Source organism: Lytechinus variegatus, chromosome 15, assembly GCF_018143015.1.
Source record: "Lytechinus variegatus isolate NC3 chromosome 15, Lvar_3.0, whole genome shotgun sequence".
NCBI lineage: Eukaryota > Metazoa > Echinodermata > Echinoidea > Temnopleuroida > Toxopneustidae > Lytechinus > Lytechinus variegatus.
In genome coordinates this window covers 15,192,532-15,206,169 of record NC_054754.1, presented here as the reverse complement: position 1 = coordinate 15,206,169, position 13,638 = coordinate 15,192,532, and the positions used below count along the sequence as shown (strand labels likewise).

The 13,638-nt window shown below is 36.4% G+C and overlaps 1 protein-coding gene across 1 annotated transcript in view; it reads left to right on the top strand.

Moving 5' to 3' along the window:
* LOC121428676 (glomulin-like) overlaps window positions 1–13,638 on the top strand; it is a 39,494-nt gene that overhangs the window by 7,857 nt on the left and 17,999 nt on the right. Inside the window, exons 2-5 of the mRNA XM_041625473.1 lie at window positions 9,688–9,801; window positions 11,611–11,730; window positions 12,601–12,700; window positions 13,068–13,150. Coding sequence (XP_041481407.1) covers window positions 9,688–9,801; window positions 11,611–11,730; window positions 12,601–12,700; window positions 13,068–13,150 — 417 coding nt within the window. The remainder of the gene's footprint in view (window positions 1–9,687; window positions 9,802–11,610; window positions 11,731–12,600; window positions 12,701–13,067; window positions 13,151–13,638) is intronic.

Below are 13,638 nucleotides of genomic sequence, written 5' to 3'. Positions count from 1 at the left end.
CACTAACACACTACTGTCCGCATACATTCGTAATTCCGAAGCTTCGTAATTCCGAAGGTTCGGTTATTCCGAAGGTTCGTATTTCCGAAGGTTCGTATTTCCGAAGGTTCGTAATTCCGAAGGTTCGTCAATCCGAAAACGAAATAAGGTTCGTAATTCCGAAGGTTCGTTAATCCGAAAACGAAATAAGGTTCGTAATTCCGAAGGTTCGTTAATCCGAAAACAAAATAAGGTTCGTAATTCCGAAGGTTCGTTAATCCGAAAACGAAATAAGGTTCGTAATTCGAAGGTTCGTTAATCCGAAAACGAAATAAGGTTCGTTAATCCGAAAACGAAATAAGGTTCGTTAATCCGAAAATTAAATATGGTTCGTATTTCCGAAAATGAAAATAATTCATTTTGGTAACAAAAACGATGTTGTCATTACAAGATTACACGATATTATGCAATGATAGTAATAACGATCGATGATGTGTGTTGGGGCCAAAGCATGTATTTCATTAAGAATGGCGCCCTGATCAAGCATAGGCTAATTTCGATTTTATCTGAGCAATTGATGCCTATAAGCAAATGATTTAATTAAAGATGCAGGGGATCAAGTGTGTTGGAAGCGTGCGAGCAACCTCTAGATAATAGGATTTGTATTGGAGGGGATGTCATTTTTAATAACAGCTTCTGCTGGTAATAAAAATAAAAATAATACTAATAATGATCCATGTGAGATGTTGAAAGCGCGAATCGCAAGCTGAAACTAGTAGACATTTCATGTAACAAGACGTGAAGTGAGCATTCGGAGCATTTTTTGTAATCATGAGAAAGATGTGTATCTTTCTAAAGAATTAATGCGAGGGCGAGTTGTAATTTGTTTATATACTGACCTGGGGCCCGTTGCATGAAACTTTTTACCAGAGAAAACTCAGGTTGTTTTTCAGGAGTTTTTGCCCTGTGCTAAAGTAATTGGCGGAAATCAGATTAACCTTAGTTTTCAGTTTTTACCAGAGTTTTCTCAGGTAAAAAGTTTTATGCAACAGGCTTCAGAAAGTAATCTTTTAAGGACTGCATTTAGTGACTCATGAATAGAATATATATCTCACGAACTATATAATGAGAGCGCGAACCGCAAGCTTAAAATTTGTGATATTCCAACCTGAAAACTGGACATTTCATACTTCTTTTTTGTAACCAGGAATAGAATGAGTTCCTCAATAAACAATACTTGATGCGAGCGAGAAACGTGAGCCAAATTTTTTCCGATTTTCCAACCTGAAAACTGGACATTCTATAGCATTCTTGGATGATAATCTAATGGTGAAAATATCCTTTTGCAACAAATTGCCCCTATTGGCCCCTTTTTTTACTTTGCCCCCCCCCCAAAAAAAAAAAAAAACGTTCCGCCGCCATTGGCTAAAACACGCATCGTCTTCATGGCTAACTGCAAAAAGTTCTTAAAATGTCCCCTTTAGATCAGATCAGAGCTTATATATTTAAAAATTCTGTTGGCGCGTCTTGCTAGCAGTTATTATCTAAATTTAGTTACATAGGCATCTCGCTTTGAAGATCACAAACATATTGCCCATCATATTAAAAAAATATAGCTCGCGCTCGCATTATTTAAAAGGGGTTTATCATGTTATTACATATTTACTTTATTTTATAAATATAAAGCTAATTATTGACTGTTAGGACTACCCTTTCAAAGAAACAAACAAAAATAAACTTTAAAACTGCCGATCAAGGAAAATATGGCTAAAAAAAATCCCCCCTCTATTTGACGAAAGTTGGATCCGCCGGGAGGGAGGCAGGGGGCATCAAAAATGTAATAAAAAAACAGGGGAATTAATATTTTCCAAAATGGGAAAGTTCCTTTTTCAAAAATAAATATGCCGTTTTTCATGTTTTTTCGAAATAAAATACTCTTTTTAAAGTATACAAGTTAAGTTAAGTTTTCAGGCTGGAATATTGAAAATTTTCAGCTTGCGCTTCGCACTCTCATTCCATTGGTGAAATATGCATCCTAAAGAGGTCACTAAATGCTTTCTTTAACAGGTTCCTTTTCTGGTCAGTATGTTTAAGCTCGCGTTTTGCGCTCGTGTTAATTCTTTAGTTAGATGCACATCTTTTTAATGACAGCAGAAATCTGCTCGGATTTTTAAAAACTAATTTTCATTTTTTATTGAAATAAACTAAAGTTTTAGCTTGTGATTCACGCTCGCAACACCTCGCAATAATGCCATTTTAAGAATAACTGACCACAAAAAACGTTATACAACTTCACCTTTGAATTTGTTTTACCAAGCCGCTCGCTCATTATACTCTCTCCCGAAAAATAAAGCCTAAATATACATTTTGCCATAATAAGAAGTCACTTCAAAAAAGTTATTCTCTACTTAATCACTATCAAACAGGCAATGACTTCGAGCAGATGATAATCTTAAGGTGAAAATATCACCACAGTCCCAATTTTGACGTATGAGTTTCATTTTTTGGCTTTACCCCCAACGAAAATTCGTTCGGAAGGCCCTTGCCTTCCCATCCTCATATGATAATTGAACGGCAACAGTGTCCCCCGCCCCCCCCCCCCCCCCCCTCCCCTTGCCTCTGCCTCTGCTTTCCCGGTTTTCATTTTTCGGATTAACGAACCTTATTTTGTTTTCGGATTAACGAACCTTATTTTGTTTTCGGATTAACGAACCTTATTTTGTTTTCGGATTAACGAACCTTATTTCGTTTTCGGATTAACGAACCTTCGGAAAAAACGAACCTTATTTTGTTTTCGGATTAACGAACCTTATTTCGTTTTCGGATTAACGAACCTTCGGAACAACGAACCTTATTTCGTTTTCGGATTAACGAACCTTCGGAACAACGAACCTTATTTCGTTTTCGGATTATCGAACCTTCGGAATAACGAACCGTCGGAATTACGCCACAAATGTTCGGATTAACGAACCCTTTTTCGTTTTCGGATTAACGAACATCGAGGTATAGGCAATTTACGTGTTTCGGAATTACGAACCTTCGGAATAAAGAACCTTCGGAATTACGAAGCTTCGGAAATACGAAGTGTAACCCTACTGTCGGTGAATGGGGATGATAGTAAAGTGTCAGAAATTGTTAAATAAATCCCCAGAAATGATGATTATTCCTGTCTAGGGTTTAGCATGCCATATATTTGCCAGCCAAGGCAGCACTTGTTCACGCGATCATGTCTAGGCGACACCACCTGTTAGCGCGTAATATTCGCCATGCAGCGAAAAGTATGGGATGGGGCTAGACTCCTACATCACGCTAACCCTAAGATTTCTCAGTTATGAGGATAAAAGCACTCATGAGGAATGAGGTAAGATTTATAATATAGACTATATAGCCAATATCATTCTCGGCAGCATACCGTACATGTAGCATGGACAAAAAACATCAACTATTTTCCTCCCCATCCCTTGTCTAATAACATAGCTTTATATTATAAAGATCACTTTAAGTTAAAAGTATCAATTAAAAAATGAATAAAAACTCACTGATTTTTCCACCTCCACAGACCGTCACTCCTACATGTAGATTTGTCCAATGATGTTTGAGAGTGACAAATCAAAAAAAAATATCACGAAATCATAGAGGTTCATCCACCCATTTGGACGAAACTCTACATGTGATGCATCCTGGTAAAGAAGTCTTGATAGCCTTGACATATTAGCAAGTTTGTTTCGTCTAGATAAACGTGTTATGTAATGATGGGCATATCTCACATATTCAATAATATATCAATACATGGAATCAATACTTCTTCAGGAAGTATAACAGGAAACTATATATTTCCAAATTTCTTAAAGTATTATTATTCTTCCAGCTAAACTTCTGACGCACACACATTTTATGGGTTTCTTATTCACTACTACCCCGTCTACACTTTTTTGACTGCCCTACCCCGATAAAAGCAGGGCGAAGGAAATCCCCCACTTCTGTTACGACGCTCCCACCGGGAGAAAAGCAGGACAGTGTCGGGAAAGATTTTTCAAAATTTCGGCCTGCTCAGACCAGGGTGGAAGCGAGGTAGAAAAACAACTCTACCCTGCTAATGCCGAATGCGTGTTCTGTTAAGATGTGATCAGGGTGCAGTCTGGCTGAAAAGCTCTCCCATTCTTCCTCCTTTTCCCTCCCTCATCATTTCACTTCTCTTTTTCTTTCCTTCTCTTAAGCATGTTTCTTCTTTTCTCTTTATTCTCTTCCTTTTCTCTCCTCTCTTATTTCTCTTTATCTTTTTACTCTTTTCTCTCCTTTCCCTTCTCTCCCCTTTTTTTTATTTCATATTTTATTTTTTCATATCTCCCTCTTCCTTAATTCCTTTTTCTTTCTCATTTTCTTCCTCCATTCCTTATCATTTTTCTTCCCTTTTCCGCACCTTTCAATTCCTCTCTTTTCTTCCCTTCCTTTTGACTTCCCTTCCCTTTTCTTTTCCTTTGTTTCATCCTCTCTTCTTTCTCGCTCTCTCCCCCTTTCTTTTGCAATTTCTTCTATCTCTCCCTTTCTCTTCTCTTTTTCTTAGTTTCTCTTCCTTTCTTTTCCCTCCCCTTTCATGTCTTTATTCTCATTTTCTATCTATTAAATGGTAACATACTCAACTGCAAAAAAAAGTGTGAAACTCAGAGCCAGATAATTTGAATTTGTTGCATATCATACAGCTTTCTTTTGAAGAACTTGTAGTTTACGTACATGAGTCCTATATGTATGCTCCCAAGCAATATTGCAATACATTAAATGTGGTGCAATTAGAGAATTATATAAAGAAACCAATGTTCGTTGAGGTAAGAAATATCGTACTTTTGATATTACACCAACATTTTGAGATACTTTAAAAACATACATTATTAAGGTGATAATTCCATGACAAATATCAACTGTGACACCAAGAAATTGCACACTTGAACTGAATTCAATTTGTTGACCACCAACTATTATTGGATCTATATTATCAATGAGCCTCTTCTGTTTGTTCTAAATAAAACACATTTTTTTTTACTTGAATTCAGTAACGGCTTATTACAACGAAACCAGGCGTAAACATGACAAATTTCAGTATTTACCTCCCGAATAAGACTTTGCAAGTTCTTATGAGAAAGTAATGAACAGGTGTCATCAGTATATAAAGCATAGGCCTACGTGAGCAATTTGGAAGAATGAATATCGTTAATACAAATAAGGAAAAGCAACAGACCAAGAACCGAACCTTGTGGTGCTCTATATATATATATATATTATTATATATATATATATTATAGATAGATAGATAGATAGATAGATAGATAGTTAGATAGATGTAGATAGATAGACAGATGTAGATAGACAGATAACATATGTTAGAATTGATAGAATTTAAGACATAGATGTGATGAAAAAAAACAATTTGTAATATATATATTTTCCATTACGGTAATTTAACGTTTATACCTTGCAATAGTCATGAAGGACCATGTACAAAATGGTAAAATGAAAAAAAATTACTCATGTACACGTTGGGACACAAACCTGTGCACCCATTACATGTCAGTTTGAGATGCAAGTCTGACGCCTAACCATTTGAGCTATTTCCCATAGACTTTACAGTGTCAAAAAGTCAGGCATTTGTCCCCAAGAACAAGAGAAAATAATATTTCACCACACAGGTAGTAGTAACAGAGAACAAGATGATATCATAAACTTGTTCTTTTAATGAGTGTAGTCAAGTCAAGGACTCATTCAATGAACAAGGTTATGATATATAGCCTTGTCTTGTACTGCACTTGATCACCTCAAAGAGCCTTTTGACTTGCAGGCCATCATGCAATAGCTGCTGCTATTTAACTCTTTTGATTAATATCTTTTTTTAACTGTTTCATAAATGTAGCCAGATCGGGTGCATTTTTAGTAGTAGGAGAAGGTGAATTCCAATCTACAATTGTGCGAGATAGAGGGAATATTTATAACAATCCTTATTTGCTCTGATTAAGTCACAAGACTGTCTGGGTTTTTTTTGGGGGGGGGCTGTTGAATGTTTTGTAGGTGATTTTATTAAGGTTACAGGAGATAGGCCTCAGTGTTGTAGTGCCTTGATGCTCGGCCTTGGCCTTAAGGCGCCTTAAGGCCTATTTTTTCAAAGCCTTGGCCTTGAACATGAGGGCCTTGGCCTTGGCCTTGAGGATTTTGAGCCTTGAAATTTCAAGGCATTTTCAAGGCTTTTTCAAGGCATTTTGTATTTTGTACTTTCATTTGTTTTATATAAGTAATTATAAATGTTTCAATTGTTCTGTATATTTAATGACACTAATGGTCAAAACTACCAGTCACCAGTAACTGTAGCAACAGCAGTAAGTGTACTAGCTGTGTCATCGATTGTAATTGTTAAATCATCATTATTAAGAATTATCATCACATTCTAACAAAGAAAACAGCAGTGATGAAAAATAACTATTAATTGGTAATGTGTTGTAATCATGACTAATGATGATAATGACAATATTAATGATAATAATGACAGTAATAATGATTATGATCAAGATTATAGTGCTTTGATGAAAGGAATAATTCTGACAGATCTGACTGCAATTTTGACAACAACTTTCATACTTTAAACATAGCTACCTCTAAGGAATGATTTATAACAAGGTTGATTTCTATTCCATTAGGATTTTCCTTGTATTATTTTCTTTAGCCAACAAGAATGATTTAAGTCTTAATTATATTCTGAAAAGATTTGGAAAACTTGTACACAGACTTTAATTTTGGTATATCCAAATTGGCTATGTCAATGGCATGATGAGCCAAAAATTTAGAGTGGCCAAGCATGGCATATAGAACAAAATTTCTGCCAAGAAAGTTGAAAGCGATTGAAGCGAGCGAGCGAACAAAATTTGTCACCCTTTTGCTATAAGAAAAGTTTTTTTTTGAAAGACTGTGACAGTATGTTTAGAAAATAATATCAAATTTACTCCACATTTTCCTTTCATCCCCCTATTTTAAGTTTATTCTTGGTGGTGGAACTTACTTCTCTCTCTCTCTCTCTCTCTCATTTTTTTTTTTTGGGGGGGTCTGATATATTTTTAAACAGACGAGAAAGAGGAATGGGAAGAGAGAGAGAGGATAAGGGAGAGAAATATGTAAGGGGGTAAGAAAGATGGGCGTGGCTGGTTGGGCAGAAAATACTGCAAAATTAGTTAATGATAGGCAGTATATCTTTTCTAAATTGTAAGGAGAAACATGTAAGGGCGTAAGAAAGATGGGGGTGGCTGGTTAGGCAGATCATACTGCAGAATTAGTTAATAATGATAGGCAGTACATCTTTTCTAAATTGTATACATTTTGTTTTGGGTCTAGTGTCTCAGACTGACAAAACAAAGGGAAAAAATTCAATGAAATAACGTATTTGTTTTTGTGTCAATGTGGGTTCAAGAAATAATGATTAATTAAAATAATGATATGTAATTAATAATTATCAATATTATTAATAACTATTAATAATTAAATGTTTCAGGATATAATCAAGATTTACCCCCCCCCAACTAAGGGTATGGGGTGCACCCCATTTATTTTGTATCCTTTTGAATATAACTTTATTTTGTAAGTATTCTTTATTCTGGTTTTTTAGGTAAAATAGGTGTAGAAGATACAAGAAATGAGAATTGAAATTTGAAAGTGGTTGTAAGCAGAAAAAAACATGAAAACTGGCAAGAATCCTAAAAATGACATATTTTCAAGTCAGCATTTGAAAATTTCAGCTTGCGCTCTGTTCTCTCTTGTCCCCCCCCAAAAAAAAAAAAATTCCTGTAGGAAAAAATGCCTCTTTTTCCAAAGTCAAAAATGCCTTCTATTTCAGAATGATTTTGCCCTTTTTCAAAAAGAAATACCTTCCTTAATAGTAAAAATAATACATTTAGGTTTGAAAATCACAAATTTTGAATCATGCTTACATCAGTTATTGTTTAGTACAGTACTACATGTAATCCTGTTCATGGTTACAAAAATGTATAGAATGGTGTTTTCTGGTTGGAATATCACAAATTTTCGGCTCGCTTTCTGCACTCGCATCAATTATGGTACTCATTCTATTCCTGCTTAGAATGTCCAGTTTTCAGGTTGGAATGTCACAATTTTTTTTAGCTCGCACTTTGCGCTCGCATTCATTTGATTGGTGAGTTATGTATCCTATTAAAAATGCAGTCCTTAAATGCTTCCTTTTCTGATCTGTACATTATCTAGCATTATTTCTTTAATTAGATACACATCTTTTTCATGATTACAAAAACAGCTCAGAATATTTAATTTTGGCATGTCTTATTACTCATGTCCAGAAGTTTGAGATCGTGGTTCGTACCGGCAACATCACGCAACAGTGATTTAGTGATTTAACAGTCATTAACCCCATAATTAACCAAAAATCAAGTTTTACAACTTCAGAATTGATTTTCTTTTCAAAACTGCTTGCTCGCTACACTTTCTCGCTGAGAAGTAAACCCTAAATCAAAATATCTATCTTATCAATAAGAAATAAATTTAAAAAGAATTTGCTAAACTTAATTTCTACAAAACAAACAACTACTTCACACAGTTGATAATCTCATTTTGAAAATACATGTATCTGTTAGCACCAAAAATTCCCACTTTGGTATATAAGTGCCTTTTTGGCTCTGAACCACCCCCACAAAAAAAAAACATTATATATAATATATTATGTCTAAATCTATCATGAAATTATTTTTGTTTTAAATGTACAAGGGTGAAATTCTTTATTCGCTCAGTCCGCTCGCTCACATACATTTTTGCCATGTATGATGTCTAGCGGCCTAAGCATTGATAGCTCATTGTTCTGTATATCGTAAGTTTGAAATGCCTTGGCCTCGGCCTTGGCCTTGAGGTTTTCAGGCCTTGGCCTTGGCCTTGGGTTTCCATGCCTTGGCCTCAGCCTTGGGTATTGAAGCCTTGGCCTTGGGTATTAAAGCCTTGGCCTTAGCCTTGGCCTTGGAGGTTTGAGCCTTGACTACAACACTGATAGGCCTACATTTGGGTGAGTGAACCTAACATAAGATAAGGAAATGAAGTGGCTAGAATAGTATTTTTTCACAGTCTTTGTGATTCTGAATATCTTTTACATTCTATTTTTCACTGGACCACAGGTCTACGGCGAAAAATCATTTTGCAGTCACTGTTAAAAAAAGAGCCCTGGGCAGATGGTGTAGAGATTTTAAAAATGTTACTTTTACTTGATATTCTACTTTGTGGTGGTTGCGATTTTTTTTTACCTGATTGCTATTAAAGAAAGCATGAATGCTAGTAAGCAAGCAACCAGAGGACTGATGGCTTATGGTCCTCTTCGCGAGACCTTGTAATGAGGATTAATGCCTTACCAAAGGGCACTAGCTCACCAATTTGGAATCGAACCCGGGTCTCTGGAATCCGAAACCCCTGCTCTACCGACTGACCCATCGCACCTTCACTTTGTTGATTTCCTCCAAAATATTCTTGAATGCAATCTTTAGATCTAACTCTTTTGTAAGTGGACGCACATGGCCTCTGTCATTGATTTTCCAGTATAGTCAGGAAACAACAGAATTCGGTACATGTACCACTTTTCAACAGCGCTCACTGCATTTTACTTCTGGACGTGACATGTATCTATTTTTCGTCTCATTATGTTCTCTTGTATATTTTTCTCATCAGCTGGAAGATAAGTTGTCATGGGAACCGTCTACATTTCTTGGATCTGTCAGAGAGCTAGTTGATAGAGAGGAGACCGCAGCAGTCCTTGAAATTCTGCAGAATGACCATTATAAGGTAAGTGCAATCAGTGTGTGCTCTTCAAAATAAAAAGAGAACTGCTACAGAATGATGACAATAATAATCCTTTAGGGCAACCACTTCAGCTATTTAGGGCAATTCCATAAAATATGTACATCTGACCCGTGTATGTGAGACCTTCATGAAATTTTCTATCTCTGATTTCTGGTCCTTATGACAGTCTGTAAAGCTGACAAATGACCATGACTTGGTCAGTTTACGGAGTGAAGTATAACTTGAGTAAAATGGGGGTCGGATGTACAAAAAGGTTGATTATTTTACGGAAATTGCCCTTTAGATAATCTATTATTAACCTTGTCTCTTCTAATACATTGAGTACATGACAATTAGGCATGTATTCTTGTTTCATTTAAACTCTGGTTTACAGTTGTGTTTTAACTATGGATAGCCAGTAGTGCCATCAATCTTTAAAGGACAAGTCCACCCCAACAAAAACTTGATTTGAATAAAAAGAGAAAAATTCAACAAGCACAACACTGAAAATTTCATCAAAATCGGATGTAAATAAGAAAGTTATGGCATTTTAAAGTTTCGCTTATTTTCAACAAAATAGTTATATGAACGAACCAGTTACATCCAAATGAGAGAGTTGATGACATCACTCACTCACTATTTCTTTTGTATTTTATTATATGCAATATGAAATATTTTGATTTTCTCATCATTGTCATGTAAAATAAAGTTTTATTCCTCCTGAAACACGTGGAATTCCATTATTTTAACATTTTGTGCTTCAGGCAAGGAGGTCCTAATTGTCAAATTCGTAAAAATTGAAATATTGTATAATTCGAACAATAAAAAACAAAAGAAATAGTGAGTGAGTGACGTAATTGACTCTCTCATTTGGATGTTACTGGCTCGTTCATATTACTATTTTGTTGAAAATAAGCGAAACTTTGAAATGTCATATCTTACTTATTTTACATCCGATTTTGATGAAATTTTCAGCATTGTGCTTGTCTAACTTTTCTATATTGATTCAAATCAACATTTTTCTGAGGTGGACTTGACCTTTAAGAGTAGAATTTCAATGTATCAGCTCATTTTTCTCTCAAATCATTCTTAACAGTTTCGGAAGGATAAATATGATAGCTTTCTTCACCTTTTCACAAGTTTATATGAAAGACCATGGTCCAAGTTAAACTTGACTTCAAAATACGGGCCCATGCATTATTTGACTGGTCCAGGTATTGAAACCACCAATAAAGGCTGGTGCACAACCACTATAAAGCTATGAGGTCTGGATGCCATTCAAGGCATCCCTTAAGAAAGGTCTCTGCTAGGTCTTTTTTTAGCAATAATCATGCTCACTCTTTCCTAGCATTCCCCAATAATTTGTAGATCTAGCTAAAATGGGTGGATTAGCAAGGAATCGGTGGAGCAGAATTCATGTGGATAGGTGTGACTGGGGGCACTGTTCTAAATAGTGTGCAATTAATGTATAGAGGTATGGCATTAAAATCTTGTTCACATTTGAGCCTGCATTATTATTAGCTCTGTTTTTGCCTTCATTCCACCCTCCCCCTCCCCAAAAGTTGGAGCCACAAGGAAGCGATAATCCTCTGGATATCACTTTGACTCATCACAATCATGTTCACAATCCGGGTTTAAATGGGGTTGCACCGGCAGAAACTTGTCTGGATCTGATAGATTTCATAGAGATGGAGACTGATAATGTTGATTACATGGACCTGTATATATTTGGGGGTTTGTCACTCTGGCCATTTTTATACATTTTAATTTGTTTGAAAAGATTGTTTGAAAAATTTTGACCTTTGACCTTAGGAATTGGTGGAGTCAGTAGCATGGGATCTCTTCCCTATCATCACTCCGCATGTCACTGACACAGAGACGAACAATGAAGTTTATAACAACTCAGCACAGATGCTCAACACTTTGGCTGAGGTATGTAGTAAAATGGGACATCTTTTCGAAAAGTTCCATGGTTAAAGGGGAAGTACACCCTGACGAAAAGTTGGTTTTGCTCATGTTGGGGAAGGTTTCAAAATCCATCCGAGATTAAAGGAGTTATGATATTTTTGTAAAGGTTTTTATAATTTATGATGTCATATACGAGCAGCTCTCCCAATTACATAAATTCACCTTTTTTAATGAAACATAATGGACCGTTGTGTTGACTCAGTTGGTAGAGCGTCCGTCTCACAACCGGGAAGTTAGAGGTTCAAACCCTGGCCGCGTCAGACCAAAAGACGTTAAAAGATGGGAGTTGCTGCTACCCTGCACAGCAGCTGCCGGGCCCACGATCAATTGGGCAAAGCAAATTTTCAGAGTATTTCATTTCTATTTCGAACAATAAAATATGGATTTTCATAAAAATAAGTTTGTTATAGAAATGGTCATGAAATGATATGCCAAATGTTATAGACACCGCACAAATAAAATCTGTTTTATCAAAATCACTCCATCTTTCTTTTCCTTTTCCTCCTCCTCTTCTTTGATTACTATGCTTATTCTCTTCCACAATTTCCTTATCTCCCCCTCACCCTTTTCCCTCTTTCTTTTTCCTCATCTCCCATCTTTCTTTCCCTCTCCCTCCCCTCCATCTTCTGCTCCTTCATTTCATCTTCTTCCCCCCCTCCCATCTTTCTCTTTCTCCTCTACCTCATCTTCTTTTTATCATATACTTATTCTCTTTCATTCTTTTGTTCTCCTCATCCCCCTCCATCTCCCCTTATTTCCCTCACTTGTCTTCTACTCCGCCTCCCCATTTTTCCTCTCTATCTGCCCCTCCTCTCCCTTCTACTTGTCACATAGATCGGGAAACCTAAAGAGATGATCTTGGGTTACTTAGAGCAGCTTGATAGATTCCTTGATGATGGCTCCTACAGAACACTCCTCAGACCACTATCAACAGGTCAGTTATACCCACAAGAAACTTCTTTGTTAAGATTTCATGTAAGCGTTTTTAAATTCATTTTTTACCAAAAATGTATGAAAGTCCCATATTACAATATATTGACTGTATCATCCAATCCAATAGACATGTGATATGGATCCTTTACTTTTGGTTACAGAGCACTGCACACATACTACAAGTTTGGGCTACTAAAACAATGATTCAACACCTCAGAGTGATAAGCTAAATATTTCAATCATATTCTACATTATTTTCGATCTGTGTGTGAATTGTCCAAAGTATGATAACAATAATACTTGTTTCTTTATAGTGCGTTACACGTAACATATTGTATTACGTCCCTATGTTGATCCTTCCTTTTCAGTTTTGATGCGATTTGGACTTACAAAGAGTTATCACCTCAATCAGTCATTTCTCCTACTCTATGCCCACCTACAGACAATCAAGGTTAGGTACTGTACAATAACAATAGTTGGTCTTAACCCTATCTAGGCCAGGTATTTTGGGAGTTCATATGGTGAGGGGGGGGACCTCCCAAGCCCCCCTTGTGATCTTGGCCGTCAACCACGTGATTGCGCATGCAGGTTGTCTGGGACATAATCTACAGAATTGTACAGTAATTTATTTCATGCAAATTGCTCTTAAGGGATTATGCTAATTTATGAAATCACGTTTTTTGGACAATTGTGTGTCTGACATGCACGTACATAATGTTGCTCAATTTCAGAACCGCGTATGTGGGTGACGCAAAATCAGTCTCAAAGTTGTGCAAGACTTGAAAGTAGAAAGTCAGTGAGCGGCGCTATTCAAAAAAATTGGGCGGCGAAAATATGCGAATTGACTAGGGGGGCTTCCGAGGCCCCCTCCCCAGCCTAGATAGGGTTAATAGGGCTCAAGGGAGGGCTGGAGTTTTAGCGATTATGACGAGTGACCAT